Raw genomic sequence first — 16,910 nt, 5'->3', positions numbered from 1 at the left:
CCTCTAAAATAAGCTTAGAGTACTGCAAGAAACAATATTTCAACAGATGGCACTCTCCCCTATCAGTCAGTACTTAACCAATGCTTCAGCATGCTGCTGAATATTGGTACAGAGTACTATTGAAGGTATTTATCTTTTGGAATGAGACAAAGTTACGATTTTAAAGAAACAGTTGTGGTGACTGAACACCTGTGGAAGTTTTTGCAAGAGTAGGCATGTTTGCGCTGGCCACGTTTATTAAGAGTAGGGATGATAATGCTAGCCAAATATCAGTATTCACTATTACTTTCTACTTACCTTACATAGAGAGAATAATACAAGATCTAATTGAAATTAGAAGGAATTTAACACGCTGTTTGCATAGTGCTTGTATGGACTATCAATTATTGAGTTTTACCCAAGAGAGAGCTGTATCTCAATGGTGGGAGAAGGGTTTTCATTATATACAATGGAAATCACTTTGGTATCTGAAGTGTCTCATCCAGATGGATTCTACTTAGTGACTCATGTTTTAAATTCCCTAGTTTGCAGCAGACAAATACTTTAGTTGCATATATATTTTTTTATTTTTGGTTTAAAAATTATTTGTTCTTAATAAAAACTTAATTAACATTATATGTGCAATTTTTGATTTTTTTCTTTATGGAATAGTGCTAGGAATACATAACATTAATGGGAAAATCAGGAATCTTTAATAAAACAAACTTACATAAACTTCAGCTAATCACATACTATATAAATCATACTTTCGTTTGCATAAATGTGAATTTAATTTGAGTCACATCATTGAATATTCAGTATAATATTGAAAAGCTTTTAGTTGTTTTGCTTTAAATGCGCTTTAATGACTTTAAGGAACTGCCATGTATTGAATCAGTGTGGAAGAGCACCACCACAGCAGGAGCTACAGTTGTCCCTAAAGTAGTTATGTAGTCTTACAGAGCTCTAGAGTGAGCAGATGATATAGCATCTACTTTCCTTTGCACCTGGCCAGCTTGCTGGCTGGCATACAAGGTGGGCAGCAAAGGGTCTTGCCCCATCCTCGTAGCAGAGGCAAGTACTCTCATAATGCCTGATGGTAAGGATGGGGCTCCCTGCATGGAGCACAAGGTGTGGGGAGTCCCTCTGTTCCTTCTTGCTTCTTCCTTGCCCTGTGCACCTTTATGAGGTTAGGAACCATATTGTCCTAAGAATTTTTTTAAATGCAAGCATTGTGGGATGATAAAAATGAATGGTTTGTCCACACAGGAATCTCAAAAAATAATCCAAATTAACTAAAGGTGTCAATTTAAAGTGAATTAGTTAAACAGAATTAAGCCCCCATGTGGATGTTCTAACTCAGAATTAAAGTGGCCTTAATTTGGTTTAGTTTAATTCACAGAGGGCTGGTCTACACTTACCTCGCGATTCGGTGGCAGTCGACGGGATTTACGCAAACTACGCAGAGTAGTTTGCGTAACTCACGTTGACTGCTGTGCTTCCCTTCTGCGTGCTGTCTACAGTGCGCTGTTCCCATCGACGCAGCGCTATGCTTCTTGAGGGGGTGGATTTACTCAGTCGACTTCTGATCGATTGAGCTGGTCTATAATGACCTCTCAATCGATCCAGAAATATCGATCTGGCGGCGGCGAATTTGCCGCCATCAGTATAGACATGGCCTGAATTGAGAGAAACTGAATTAAGGCCACTTGCATTCTGAATAAGATTATCCAAGTAGGGGCTTAAAGCCCTATTCCACTTTAAAGTCACATCTTTAATTAATTCAGATTAATTTTTCTGAGTGTCCCCATGTAGACAAGCCCTAAGTATTGAAAATGAAATTGTCCTTTTGACATTGAGACCAAAAGATGTGAAGTATTTCTGACAGTTTGCCTTTGTGGGGAATAGGTATTACAGAATAGCCATTCCTCATTAGTTCCTCATGTGAACACTTTTATTCCACACAAAGCCTTTGTGCAATTTAACATAATCCATTTTTGGAAAAGGCTCAAAGGCGCTGTTAGAAGTTGTCTGTTCTACAAAGATAAATCGATCTATGTTAGGTCATAGAAGAATCATAGAGTTGGAAGGGACCTTAGGAGGTCATCTAGTCCAACCCCCTGCTCAAAGCAGGACTAACCTCAGCTAAATCATCCCAGCCAGGGCTTTGTCAAGCCGCAGCTTAAAAACCTCTAAAGATGGAGATTCCACCTCCCCCTAGGTAACTCATTCCAGTGCTTCACCACTCTCCTAGTGAAAAACTTTTTCCTAATATCCAACCTAGACCTCCCCCACTGCAACTTGAGACCATTGCTTCTTGTTCTGTCATCTACTACCATTGAGAACAGCCTAGCTCCATCCTCCTGGAACCCCCTTTCAGGTAGATAAAGGCTGCTATCAAATCCCCCCTCATTCTTCTTTTTTGCAGACTAAACAAGCCTAATTCCCTCAGCCTCTCCTCATAAGTCTTGTGCTCCAGCCCCCTCATCATTTTTGTTTCCTTACAGGTCGACTTACAGCCACTGCATGAATTACTGCAGTGACTGATGTCCACACTATCCTTCTTGGGCCGGTGGTGTGTGTTCTATCAGGCGCACTTCTACCAACTTAAGAGGGTCAGTATGGGGAGCTGAGAGGCTGGTCTCTCAGCTCCGCTGGCAGATCCCTGCTGGGAGCCCAGCTGCCCCTCTCTCCCCACTCCTTGTTCCCTGCCAGGAGCCTTGGGAAGTTGCCCGGGGCTTCTCCGCTCCCCCAGGGAAAGCTGCCCAGGGCTTTTCCCCTTCCCGTTCTCCGCTGGGAGCCAGGAGAAGCCACTCAGGGCTTCTCGCCCCACAGCTGCTTGGGGCTTCTCGCCCTGCTCCCAGAGGGGGGGGCATGTGGGCTCCAGCTGCCTTGTCAATTTCACTGCTCCACAGCTGATGTAAGGAACACATTGTCTACACTGATATTGCATTGTCCTAACTACACCGACATAAGCCCTACACCTCTTGTTGAGGCGGTTTTATTATGTGAGCATAACTAGGGAGTTACATGGTGGGAAGAGCATTTCAGTATCTACACCTCCACCTCTGTAGTGTAGCCCAGCCCGTTAGTTTGGAATAGGACACATGGGTAGCTAGTACAGAATAGCTATTGCACTTTAAATTCACACTTCAGCTTATTCTGCGCTTCACCATGTAGATAAGGGCTTAGAGCACAAAAGATGTGAAGTATTTCTAATAATGTTTCAACTCTACAGGATTTGAATTCAATAGTTTCACAATGTAGGGAAGACAGTAAATTTGCTAGGATGTTTACCATTCATGGAAATATATAGGATGGTGTTAGAATGTATACGGTGGCATAGGACGTTCATGCAATCTGAGTTTAATAGAAGCAGAGAACTAAAAATAAAATTAAAAAAAAAAAAATCTAAGGGCCATAAAGACTAAAAAAAAAAAAAAAAAAATCTATTCCCTAGTCATAGTGAGATCTGTTGTATGTGCTTGTAAAAAATCATTTTGGTATGGCTTTGCGTTTTGAGTTAAAAATGAAAGGATGGGGATTTAAAAAAAATCTTAACTATTCATTTCCCCATAAATAGGGAATCTGTTAAAGTGTGTAGTGAGAGACGTTCACATATGGTGATCATCTGTGCAGAATAACAAAGAATGAAGTTTCCATGAAACTCAGTCCTCTAAAGATAATAGCTACAGTCATCCAAGCATTCAACAGTTATACACTGTAAAGATTTAATTAAGATACCATTTTCACACTGTTATACAATATGGTTTGTTTTTTTAATCTTAGAAGGTTTGATCAGTATTTTTAATTGTTGTACCTCCATCACTTTACTGCAGTTGGAGTATTTTTTCAGTTGTATGTGTTTTCATCCACAGAAACTTTATGAGCTGAATAACTTGCATGCTCTTATGGCAGTGGTGTCAGGATTGCAAAGTGCCCCCATCTTCAGGCTGACTAAAACATGGGCGGTAAGTAAGCTCAATAGGGCTGTGTGTGTTGTTTTTTTAAATTCCTCCTTGAAAAATAGAAATAGATTCATTATAATCTTTTGTAGCTTGCTTCAGAGATCTAATGATTATTAAAGATACTTTTGAATCCAATTGTACTATGTACAGTGTGTTTCTAGTCCTTTGTGGCCATTCTCCTCCTGAAATTGCCAAACAAAAAACTACTCTTTCAAACTTGGATATTAAAATGCTAAAATGGAAATATCCAAGTTTGAAAGAGTAGTTTTTTGTTTGGCAATTTTTTCTCCTCTGCCACCTATATTTGGCTAAAATAGAGAGTAAAATGATCTTTGTGTACCAGTTTCATTGGTAAGCAAAATTTTGGGAATGGCTTTTGCTAATTGCTACTGCAAAGCCAAGAAAAATACTGTCTGATTTTTACCATAAATTGTATGCCAGTATAGCCATACAGATGAGCTTCATCCCGTGCAACATATTCAAACATGGTAAGGTTTACTCAGCAATTGAAATACTCCAGTGTGTAAGGCATCCACATGAATTGACTTTTAAAAGGAGGGCTGACAGTTCTCGGAGAGGGCATGTTGGTGGACAGAACTTTCTCACATGCTACTAGAGTTGCTGTATTCTTGCAAGCCAGAAGGAATTGTGAAGGATAGGATTTTTCAGTAAACACACACTGTTGATGACTCTGTAGGGCAGCATACCCTTCAGTACTTAACTGAATATAATTTACCTCAGGCAAGTTAGGCTAGTTCAGAATTCCAAGTAAATACCATGCAGGTCCTTATATAAAATAATTTTTTTTTTGTTTCAGAATGACTTAAAATAGTTTAAAATTCAGGACATTTCAAGGTATTCTGGGAGAGAGCCCCAAACCCCCCATTTATTTTAATTCCCTCCCTTCAAATCCCCCAGTTTTACCTGGTTAACCCACAGGTCTGTTGCTATTTCATTTTGCACTTTCTGCTAGGATCACTATTCATATCAAAGGGTATGTCTCACCACTCTATCAGGGGATGCTAAATTTAAAGCCAGCTCTCCGACCATTAAAATCTCAGGTAATACAGTTTTTAAAAAATTTCTCTGATTCTCATGAACTGATTCTTCTTCTTTGAGTGCTTGCTCATGTCCATTCAGAATTAGGTGTGTGTGCACTGCATGCACTGATGCTGGAAATTTTCCCCCTAGTGATATCAGTAAGGCCGGCTCTAGCGCCCTCTGCAGTGGCGTGCATATGCGTTCATGTATAGGGTGCTGCTGGCCCCTCTTCCTCTTGGTTCCTTCTTACTGCCCGTGATGGTGCTGGAGCACTCCCTTGCTCCTGCAAACTACAGTATTCCTCGGGTTCTTTGTTTTATATAGTGTATGTAGTTACTGTTTTAGAGTTTGTTAGTAGTTAGTGGCTGGTTAGCGGCATGCCCTGGTTCCTGGGTTTTAAACCCTGCGTCTCATGCAAGAAGCCTATGCCTTTGAGTGACACGCACCAGAGCTGTTTGAAATGCCTGGGGGAAGCTCATCTTTGTGAGAAGTGTAAGATCTGTAAGGGGTTTCAACCCTGGACCAAAAAGGACTGAGCCATTAGGCTCAAGGCCCTTCTTGTGGAATCAGCTCTCAGACCGGTGTCGGAGCCATGGTCGGACTTGGTACGAAGTACCCACACGGCACTGATCGACGTCACCGGCACTGAGAAAGAGAAAGGTGCATGCCAAGGAAGAGCCTAAGTTGGCTAAGAAGAGCTCGGGCACCATGGGGAAAGCCTATTTGGCCCCGAGAACACCTCCGGGAATGCGTCAAGCCCGACTCAGGTGCCACTGCCAACTCCGGGGAGTGGCAGGGACCCAAGCTGCTTACTAGTTCCTTCTACACCTGAGACGTTCCAGGCAATGATGGACCTGTTGGCCTTGCTGGTGCCACCTACACCGCAGGAGGGTAGAACAGGGCACCAAAGTTCACATGCCCAGACTGGGAGCCAATCGAAGGGAAAACCGAAGCTGGTTCCACGACAGCCCCTTCCTTCCCCGCTGGCTTCGCAGCGGTCGCCAGAGTCCTGGCATCGCTCCCCGGTACTGCATTAGCACAGGTCGGGGTTGAGTCTTCAGTCTCCAGGTGCTGGTCACCAGATCATTGATACTAGACCGAAGAACTCCGGTGTCAATCTCTGGTGTTCGCCAAGCCCCTGGCACTGCCTCGCAAGCCCCGCAGAGAATCTCTGGAGCCCCGGCACCGCGAAAACCCCTAAAAGAAATGCAAAGACAAGTTGAGTTTTAGACATGAGCAGCGCTCAGGTTCTCAGCACTGCTCCTCGTCTCCAGAGTCCGGACGCTTAAGAAGCAGTGTGGTGAAACACGTGGCATTGGCGCCCACATGGTTGCCAATACTCAGCTCCTCGGACTGAGGAGAAGAACTAGTCATCCCTCCAAAAGGACAAGCCCCCAAACAGCCCTCTGGGTTCCCTATGCCGCCACAGATGGCAGGGTGACTGTAAGGATAATGGCCAGGTCCCCGGCAATTTTGGAATCCATGGGTGTTCCCTCAGGCAGCGATGATGAATAGAGGAACTTTCTGAGCAAATGGATGAATTCTTTGGAGTCCTGGCATCTGCAGCTCCTTCCAGAGTGGCTCTTCCGGTGCACGATAGGGTGCTGAAGTTTGCTATGGCACTGTGGCAGATCCCGGCTTCCCTGCCCTCATGTCTAATTGGCCAGAGAAAAAATATTGTGTGCCCGCCAGGGGGTTTGAATACCTATACATGCACTCATCCCTGGGTCCACTAGTTGTGTCTGCAACTAACGATCATGACAGGCAGGGACAAATGAATTCAACACCCAAAAATAAGGAGGCCAAGAGGTTAGATTTATTTGGTCGCAAGGTGAACTCAAAAGTGAGTCTACAGCTGATTGTGTCAAATCAGCAGGCGCTTATAGGATGCTGCCATTTAATATCTGGCAGTCGCTGGAGAAGTTCGCCGACTCCCTCCCACAGTCCTCCAAACAGGAATTCAAGGCAGTCCTGGAGGAAGGGAAATGAATGGCCAGAGCCTCCCTGCAGGCAGCATCGGATACAGTGGACTCTGTGGCACAGGCAGTGGCCTCCGCAGTGTCAATGAGGAAAGTGTCCTGGTTCCAGTCATCTGGGCTTTCAGCGGAAGTCCTGCAATCCATCCAGGACCTCCTGTTTGAGGGTTCTGCCCTCTTCGTGGACCAGACTGATAACAGGCTGCATGGGCTTAAAGACTCCAGGGCCACTTTGAGACCGTTGGCCTCTACACCCCATCTTCGTTCAGGAGGCACTTCAGGACCTCTCACCAGCAGCGATTCAGGGGTCAGCCCCGGACGGAGCCTACAGGAGGAGGCACAAGAGCTATAAGCACTGCCAGGACAATTCGCTGGCCTCGACCTTGAGAGCAGGACCGAACCACCACTCCTTAGGGGGAAAGAGAGGCTTTTGAAGGTTTGCCCGAGAGTGACCTACCATACTGCATTCAGGATCCAAATTCCCAATTTTATTTTCTTCCCATCTAGCATCTTTCCTTCCCGCTTGGAGAGCCATAAAGGGACCATTGGGTCTAAACACCGTGGCCTTTGGCTATACCCTCCAGTTTCTTTTGTTCCCGCCTTGCCACCCTCCCTCCCAGTCACACTTCAGGGACCCCTCTCATGAGCAACTCCTCATTCAGGAGGTGCAGGCCCTGCTCGGTGTGGGCGCAGGGATTGAGAGGGAAGGGCTTCTACTCCTGCTACTTCCTGATCCCCAAAGCCAAAGGGGGACTGTGGCCCATTCTAGACCTACAGGCTTTGAACAAATTCCTCAAGAATCTAAAATTTCATATGATCACCCTGGCAGCTATCATCCCGTCCCTGGATCTGGGTGATTGGTATGCTGCTCTCGATTTAAAGGACGCCTATTTTCATATTGCAATCTTCCCAGGCCACAGGAGATTCCTGTGGTTTACTGTGGATGCCCAATACTACCAGTTTGTGGTTCTACCATTTGGCCTCTCCACTGCACTGCACACATCCACCAAATGCATGGCGGTAGTGGCGGCCCACCTCAGGCACAGAGGAGTGCAGGTTTTTCCTTACATGGACCACTGGCTGATCCGGGGTTGTTCATGGGGGCAGGCCTTATGCAGTATCAGGATCATGAGAGACACCTGCTGGTTGCTAAACAAGCAAAAATTGATATTAACACCAGTTTAAAGGATAGAGTTCGTAGGGGCAGTCCTAGACTCTACTCAAGCCAAGGCACTCTTGCCCAAAGAGATTCTTGGCATTGTCAGGGCTCATATTCCGACTATCAGCCTACCCTGTCACCACAGCAAGAGTGTGTCTCAGTCTCCTGGGGCATATGGCAGCATGTATGTACATGGTCCGGCACATCTGGATGCGATTTCGGCCACTCCATTTATGGCTTGCCACAATGTACGCCCCACCCAGACACTCCTTGGACAGAGTACTCACAATCCCCTCTCATGTATTTACGTCCCTGTCTTGGTGGTTGGAACCCCGGCATGTACCGTTTGTGGCTTCCAAACCGACTCTCTCATTGGTATCAGACGCTTTGGACATGGGCTGGGGTGCCCACCTCCATGCCCTAAGAACTCAGGGTCTCTGATTCAGGGAAGAGTCATCTCTCCGCATCAATGTCAGAGAGCTCAGGCCGATTCACCTGGCCTGCAAGGTATTCCTTCCATACCTTTCCAACAAAGCGATAAGGGTCCTGACGGACAACACAGCAACCATGTATTACATCAACAGGCAAGGTGGAGTCAGGTCTTCAGCCCTATGTGACGAGGCCTTATGTCTGTGGGAGTTCTGCATGAGCCACAACATCCATCTGGAGGCAGTCCATCTACCAGGTTTGAAAAATACGCTGGCGGATCATCTGAGCAGGTCCTTTTGCTCTCACCACAAGTGGTCTCTCCAGGGTACCTCCAGGAGGTAGCCGACAGCATTTTCCAGAGGTGGAGAACTCCCCAAGTTAGACCTCTTTTGCTACCAGAGAAAACAAGAAGTGCATCCGATACTGCTCCCTCTTGGGGGCAGAGGACGCCTTCCTATCAGACGCCTTTCTCCTGTCCTGGACAAGGGGTCTCCTGTACACTTTCGCCCGCTACCTGTCATACAGAGTCCTTGTGAAGATCAAGAGGGATGGAGCATGGGTCATCGTAATAGACCCAGCATGGCTCAGACAGCTTTAGTTTGGGATACTGTCAGAGCTCTCAGTGGCCCGACCATGGTCGCTCCTAATGAGGCTGGACCTTCTCTCTCAAGACCAGGGTCGGTCGCTCCACCTGGATCTGGCCACTCTGCATCTGATGGCATGGATGCTCTGTGGTTGAGCAGGGACAAGTGCCACTGCTTGGCCCAAGTCCAGAGGATCCTAATGGAAAGCGGAAAGTTTTCTACAAGAACATCTTATTTAGCCAAATGGAAGCGCTTCACCTGCTGGGCGACGAGTCAAAACATCTCGCCAACTGAATCCCCTATTCAGGTGATCCTGGATTATCTGCTTCATCTGAAGCAGGAGGGCCTGGCCTTCGCCTCTATTAAAGGTGCACCTTGTGGTGATTCGGCTTTTCACCCTCTGACCAAGGCAGGTTGGTTTTCTCCTATGAAATGGCGTCCAGGTTCCTCAATGCCTGGAAAGACTTTTTCCTCCAATACAGGACCCAGTCTCTCAGTGGGATCTAAAACTTGTCCTCTCAAGGCTTACAGCACTACCTCTGTTGTCTTCTTGTTTCCTCATGCATCTGTCCTGGAAGGTGGCATTCCTGGTGGCAATCACCTTGGCACAGAGGGTTTCTGAGTTAAAAGCCCTGACCTCAGAGCCACCATACACGGTTTTCTTTAAGGACAAAGGTACAGCTTCATCCTCACCCAGCTTTCCTGCTGAAGGTGGTTTCCCACTTCTATGTGAACCAGGACATATTCCTGCCAGTATTTTATCCAAAGCCTCCCAAATCCAATGGGGAGAGGCATCTTTACTCTCTCGATGTGAGGAGAGCATTGGCTTTCAACATTGACAGGACCAGACCCCTTTGCCGTTCCATGCAGCTCTTGGTTGCAATCGCTGACCGGATGAAGGGATGTCTGGTGTCGTCGTCCCAGCGGATCTCATCCTGGATTATGGCCTGTATTCGGACCTGCGACGAGCAGGTGGAGGTCATGCCCCTGGCTTCCCTGTCCACCCACTAGGGTGAAGGGCGCAGGCATCTTCAGTGGCCTTCCTGACGTGTGTACCCATTCAGGATATATGTAGAGCTGCAACATGGTCCTCGATACATAAATTTACGTCCCACTATGCCATCATGAAAGAAGTGTGAGATGACGCTGGGTTTGGCAGAGCGGTACTGCAGTCATCATGTCTATGAACTCCTGCCCACCTCTGGAGGCACTGCAGGTAAGTCACCTAATTCTGAATGGATATGAGCAAGCGCTCGAGGAAGAAAGAACGGATACTTACCTCATAACTATTGTTCTTCAAGATGTGTTATTCATGTCCATTCCACAACCCTCCCTCTTTCCCCTCTGTCGAAGTTCCAGTGAGAAGGAACTGAGAGGGAGGGGGGCTGGCAGCGCCCTATATACAAGCGCATACTCGCGCCACTGCAGAGGGCGCTAGAGCTGGCCCTACGGATATCTCTAGGGGACAAATTTTACGGCACCAGTACATGCGGTGCGCACACACCTAATTCTGAATGGACATGAACAACACATCTCGAAGAACAACAATTACGAGGCAAGTAACCGTTCTTTCTCCCATCTCTGGGAAAGTGTTTTTACATTTCAGACTTCCCTGAGGTGAGCTCAGCCATGCACTCCTTCATCCTAAATGAGCCTTTGCAAATTTAGGTTGCATAGTAACCCCTGGATGTGCATGCTGCAGACCTCTTCAGATATCTCTCTTGAAGTCCACTTTGCATAAGTTCTTTTGGAAGTAACATTTTTCCTCTAATTCTCAATATATAAAGGGAAAGGAAGGAAAGACTTCTAAAAATAAAAGAGCCAGCCCAGTATTGTCATCTGTGGAGTAGGCCATGCAATACATGTGATCCCCAAAATCTTCAGCTGAAGAGGCTGAAATTTCCCACTCCCCCTTGGAACATTTTGAATCTTATGACTCCGGACATCTCTTCCTGAATGAAACTGTAGGGGATGAAATAAATCTGTTGCACTCCCACTTGAAAATGGCAGATTAAGCTGCTCAATTTATACAAACACACCTCAAAATGAGAAATAGGTAAAGGCAAAGCAATTGCAATTATTCCAGTTCCTGGACAAAATAGTGGATTCATTATAGTCCTATCCAGAGAGGAAAAGAGTCACCAACACAATCCCCTTTAAAAATAATGGGTTCAGTAAGCTAAGGTCACCAAGCACTTGTTACCTTCTAAAATCAACTATTCCTTTTTACATGTCAACAAAATCATACTCAGCATAGGGAAATCCTAATTAAAGTGGAGTGAGCAATCATTCGAAAGAATTTGCGGGTTGCAGAACTGAAAGCTCTCTAAAGTGAGGCTCTAAATCCTTCCCACTGCTCTATAGGTAGTCATGACTGCTGTTTTCTTTGCTCAAATAAGTATATCTTTGCCATCAACATGTATGATTCTGGAATGGCCCTTTTACAAGGTTTTATTTTTCATTTTCACCTCAGCGGCAGAGAAACTCTTAGCTGTTTTAGTTTCAATAGGCCAGATTGTTGCAGGTCAGTGGCTTCAGTATAAACACCGTGCTCCAGTATAAACAAAGGGCTCCAGGTTCTGGCCTGACCAGGGGGCAGGGCCTCAGAGGGAGGAAGAGGAGCAGGGGGTGAGGCCAGAGTTCGTGCTTGTGCGGGGCCCCTTGGCACGGGCCCCGTTGCCCCGTGCAGTAATTCACCACTGTTTAGGCACATGCCAGTGCCCCTAGGACTGTGCCTAATTGGAAATCCAACCCTGAACACATCCTCTACTTAGGAGTTCTCATCAAGGACTCTGCGATAGAGAAGGAAATGAGGGGGTATTCAGCTGTGTGTGCTGGCTAGCCTCGTGGCGGGTCATGAGAGAGAGACAGTGAATGTGCGGGCAGAACCAACACTTCTATCAAAGTTCTATGATCAGCAGCACAGGGAAGCAAATGCACCTACAGTCAGCACCCATAAGGAGACGCATCTTGAAGAACCATTGATATACTGCACAAGGTAACTTCTTTTTCAGGTAGTAATAGATTAGGCTGATACCACTGCGCACTGTGTGTCCACTAAAGTCTCCATGTGGGTGGCATTCTTCCTGGCTGCAGGCTTTTGATATTACAAAGGATTGCAGAGTACAATAGAAGGCTTTTTATTTGAGGGGCTTAAACTGTTTTTGACATTCAGCAGCTCTTGCGCACCCTAACAAAACCATCTTGGTGAGCAGCAGAAAGTCTGCTAGAGCCATGTGTGCAGCAAAGTGGAAGAGATTTTTCATTTGAGTATAATCCCACAGTTTTATTGCCCCATTTTAAAGAGGTTGCATATGTGCTGGACTATCTTCTGATCCTGAAATCATCAGGTGTTTCAAATAATTTTGTGATAGTTCACCTAGTCTCTATTTTTGCATTGCACCCAAAGTAGATGGTTTTTTAGCTTTTGAAAGGCCTTTTACTTTTCAACGTTTACCTTCCCGTATCTGCTTCTGTACCTGTATGGGATTTAGATCTGATTCTTTCCAAATTGATGGCCCCCTGTTTGAGAGCCTGTAGCAACAACTTCATTACCTTCATTGTCATTGAACACTGTTTATGGTGGCAATAATTTCTGCAAGGAGGGTTTCAGAACTTCCAGCTTTCTTGGCTGTTTCTCCTTTCACAGCCTTTCATAAGGACAATATAGCTGTTAGGTCATATTCAAGTTTATGCGTAGCATAATCTCAGTCTTCCATCTAAACCAAGCGATTCATTTTTGTTGTTTTTTCCCAAAACCCCATTCATCTGAGGCTGAAGAAGCACACCATACCTTGGATGTTCATAGAGCCTGTGGCAGTTTAGCTGGATCCTTCAGGTCTTCCCCCAGAATCTTTGTAAACTATGCTGAAAGAGTTAAGGGTCAATTAGGGTCATCTCAGTGCATCTCATATTTGGTTTCTTCTGTCTGTATTAAATTTTTTTACAGTCATGCTAAAGTCTCTCCTCCCTCAAGAATAATGGCTCCCTCTACCACATAAGCTTTCCTGAGCAATGTTCCAATAACTAGTAAGCATGTACATGTGGTCATCTGCGTGTACTTTCTGCTCTTTATGCAATCATTTATGCCTCTCATGATGATGCCAACTTTGGCAAATGGGGTATTACAGTCTCAGTTTGGATGAGCCAAAGTCCTTTTTTCTGTAAGGGAACTGCTGATGCATCACCCACATTGGAATATATATGTGCCCAATCACTCAAAGAGCATCAGTTAATGTAAGATAAGTAATTTTTTTCTTCATGTGTGCTAATATTTCTTCAAACAAATGGGGTCTTAAAATTGTAGAGTGGGGTCCTTCCTTATAGATTCTTAGGATTTACCCCGCTACTTTACTTATGTCTCTTCTTCCCCAAAAACACTTTAAAAAAACCAGGAAGTTCTGAACAATCATTGGGAGCAATAATCCCAGTGCCTACTGAAGAAAATCTTTTGCTTCAGGTTCTTCATAGTAGAGAGAAGAATTGGAGACTTTGCCTTCCCATTCACTCAGCCACCCTATACTTATGTGAACCTCTGCTGTCTGAAGTGTTACTGTTTGAAATCTGATTGGTTACATCTTAAATCACTATCACTCCTAAGAGCTGGTGAAGTGTCTTTTGAAATCTAGGAAGCCTTTTACTCCCATGGAATTTCTGGAATATGGAAAATTTAGTATATGTTATGTATCTGAAAACCCTGATCACTAAGGATATTTTTTAATATTGAACCCTAGTTTCTCAAAATACACATATCAGCTTAAAATACAGTCAATTTCTCAAAGTTGCAGCCAGTCGTTGTACCCACCTCAACTCACATGCTCCAAAATAATCATCCTTACAAAGATCTCATATTAAATGTCCCAGGAAGCAATGGAGTCTTAATTTAGTTTTACAAGTTCTGATTAAAACTCCTTTTGAACCATCTTTCATTACTGAATTTCTTGATTCTAAAAGTTAGTAATTATGTTAACAAGAAAAGTTAATGAGCTGTCATAAGGCCCTCTGTCCCCCACTCCTCAAGAATAGCTATTGCACGCATTAAATGTGGTATATGAGCAATAAAGATTTATTAACAGAGAATGAAATCTTGGAGGAAATCAGATGGTTCTCACTTTGTTGTTTCAGTATGTTGGACCTTTTTATAGCTATAACATTTACAAAGCCACTATTTGGAGCTGGATAAAATTGCTTATATAACAAACATAAATTACCTAATAAAGAGCCTTTTTCTGAGGTAGAAGCCCACTCAATCAGATGTACAGTCTCATGGTGGGCTGGGACTGAACACAGAATGTCCTTTGAAATCTGCAATAAGCACTGTAAAACAGAGGAAGGTGGCCTGTTCCAGTGAAGCTTACACAAGAGTTCTTCAGCCTTAACTTGGCCGCCTTCTTTAAGGACCCTAGTATTTTTTTTAAAGAAGTTTTTCAGTTAAAAATTGTCTACCATGAGTTACTGTCTAGGTTCCCCTCCCTTTTGTTGAGGGTTTTGTTTCTACTGCCTGCTATTTCCCTGTAGTATTTAGATTGACAGTCTTGCGGGTAGCAATACTGGAGAAAGGTAAAATTAGATTGTTTTTTACCCATAACTTTATCTTCAAGTGAATTCCCACTGTTCTGTCAGAATCAAACCCCCCATACTCAATCTTTAACAAAAACTGAATTTCCTGTTTTGGGACAGGTTTTTTCTTTGTACTTTCTGTTTAGTTTCTTTTCTGGAATGGAAACTGGAGCAAGAGAAATAATAGCAAAACTTAAAATCTTTGACAAAATTAATCTTGGTTATTAAAATCTCTGTTTGGTTAGTATGGGGTTTTTTTGTGTCTTAAGGCTTTGGCAGTATGCCTGTGGTTTCAACATGCATGCAGTTTTCCAGGCATGCCACAGCAGGAAGAGCTGAGAAGCTGCTAACAACAAACAAAAAACCCCCAAACCAAACAATCAACACACACACTCCCAAACCCTAGGGAAGACTATTTGGCTCTACCTTAAAGCATGGTGTGATGAATGTGGGAATTCTTAGTAATATTTTTATGATCCATATGTGTGCTTCAGTTTATCCCATTCACTTTGTACTACTATACACTGAGTGCAAAGGGCAAATGAGGCATGGCCAAGTGTCACAGGCTGTGATTTCAGTTGGCATGAACAGTCAAATAGAATTATCACATATGAATGGAGAATATGGAGGAGACAATGGGAGCCTCAATTACTGAAAATTAATGCTTAATGACTGGGAAGCCAAAGCTGGCTGAAAATGAAAACATGGCATGGTTACAGTGAGACACAGAAGGACAGGTGTGAAGAGACTGTCTTTTAAGGTTGCTGCTGAGAACACAGAGGTCACATATAGAGATGGAGATGGAGAGAGATTGGGAGCCAAGATGGATCTTCAAAAAGCATGGCATCTTGGGGCTATGGCTCCTGCCAATAGAGAGTCTGACTTGAGCTTGGCTTCATCATGCTAACCTAGGACTTCCAGATGCTGTATTCCAGTTGACTCATAAATCCTACCTTTCTTTGAAGACGCTGTTGTCACTGCAGATACTCACTGTTTGCATTACTCCTTAAGAAGGTAAAGAATGTCTCAGTCTCAAGTCTTACTTGATATGGACTTGCTGCAGAGAGCCACAGTGAGAAACAAGGGTGCTGAAGCTCATGGGGTTGAAGCTCATGGTGTTGTATGACCTGCCCTGGAAATAGTGTGCCAGGCCCCCAGGATCCACACTTAAGGGAGCACTCCCAGGAGACTCTTTAAAGGTCAGGGCATAGCACAACACCTGTATATCTGACACTTGGGTAGGGCACTTCATTTTTGTTCCTTACCAAAAATCTTCAAAAAATGACTAGGTTTTGAAAAATCCAATATTTGGAATTTTCTGATTTCTACTTGGATTTTGTACCTGCTCAAACTCTGTGGACTTGACTCCCTGCTCACAGGAGCACCTCCCCCAGTAGATGGCACAGCACGCCTGCAATGGGGTGGGTAATGGTGGCTGCTGCAGCTGTGTAGTGGAGAGGGGGAGGGAGCGAGATGGACAGGGAGCCTGCTGAGATTGCTGACCACTGCATTGATAGCCAAGGGGAAAGGAAGGCTGAACCCCTTGAGCACAGGTCCCCTCCTGACCTGGCCCTTCAGTGGAGCCCCAGGGCATTGAGCTTCCATTGGGCATTCCCCTCACCCCCATCCACTGCCTCCATGAGTGCTAGACACTCTTCACCCCACCTCACACAAATAAAACTCACCTATAGTTAATTCTGGTCAGAGCACAGTATAAATTTTGGTCTTCTAACCAATGAACCTTTGACAAAAAAGGATCCAATACAACTGCCTTTTTTTTTTGACAAAACAACATACACCCGAACATACATACATTTGTGCTCAAACCATCATACTTTTCTGTGGAGAAGACAGATCAAGCCCACGTTGCATTTTTCTCTTACTAAACAGAATTTTTGTATGTGAATACCAGCGTGGTCTGCATTAGACAATACATGGATTTTAAAGAATTGTAGTGCATTTTAAAATTTTCATTAGATTTTAGTGCTCTTCTTTCCTTCACTGGAAAATAAACTTACTGGGGAAGCTCACAGTTTACAGGTCATGAAATTTCAAGATAAAGAAACTATCAATATATCAACCAAAATGGCATGGTTGTGAAATAGGGTTTTGTTACAGACCTGTGCTGTTAGGGCAACCATATTTCCTGCAGTCAACTTGGCTTCACACCCATTGGGAGCGATGGAAGAAGTAGCCATTTTCTGCTAAGGGGACT

The 16,910-nt window shown here is 44.5% G+C and overlaps 1 protein-coding gene across 7 annotated transcripts in view; it reads left to right on the top strand.

Annotated features, from left to right (window-relative positions):
- Nucleotides 1-16,910, top strand: part of RALGPS2 (Ral GEF with PH domain and SH3 binding motif 2) — a 304,700-nt gene that overhangs the window by 146,755 nt on the left and 141,035 nt on the right. For all 7 annotated transcript variants that reach the window (XM_067532587.1, XM_067532591.1, XM_067532590.1 and 4 more), the window contains one exon: nt 3,858-3,950. In XM_067532587.1, coding sequence (XP_067388688.1) covers nt 3,858-3,950 — 93 coding nt within the window. The remainder of the gene's footprint in view (nt 1-3,857; nt 3,951-16,910) is intronic.

The sequence above is a fragment of the Emydura macquarii genome, unplaced genomic scaffold (assembly GCF_026122565.2).
Source record: "Emydura macquarii macquarii isolate MOO-44397 ecotype Brisbane River unplaced genomic scaffold, CSIRO-AGI_Emac_v2 contig_3287, whole genome shotgun sequence".
In the NCBI taxonomy this organism is placed as follows: Eukaryota; Metazoa; Chordata; order Testudines; family Chelidae; genus Emydura; species Emydura macquarii.
Note: the sequence above shows the minus strand (reverse complement) of the source record. Positions and strands in the feature narration are given on the sequence as shown.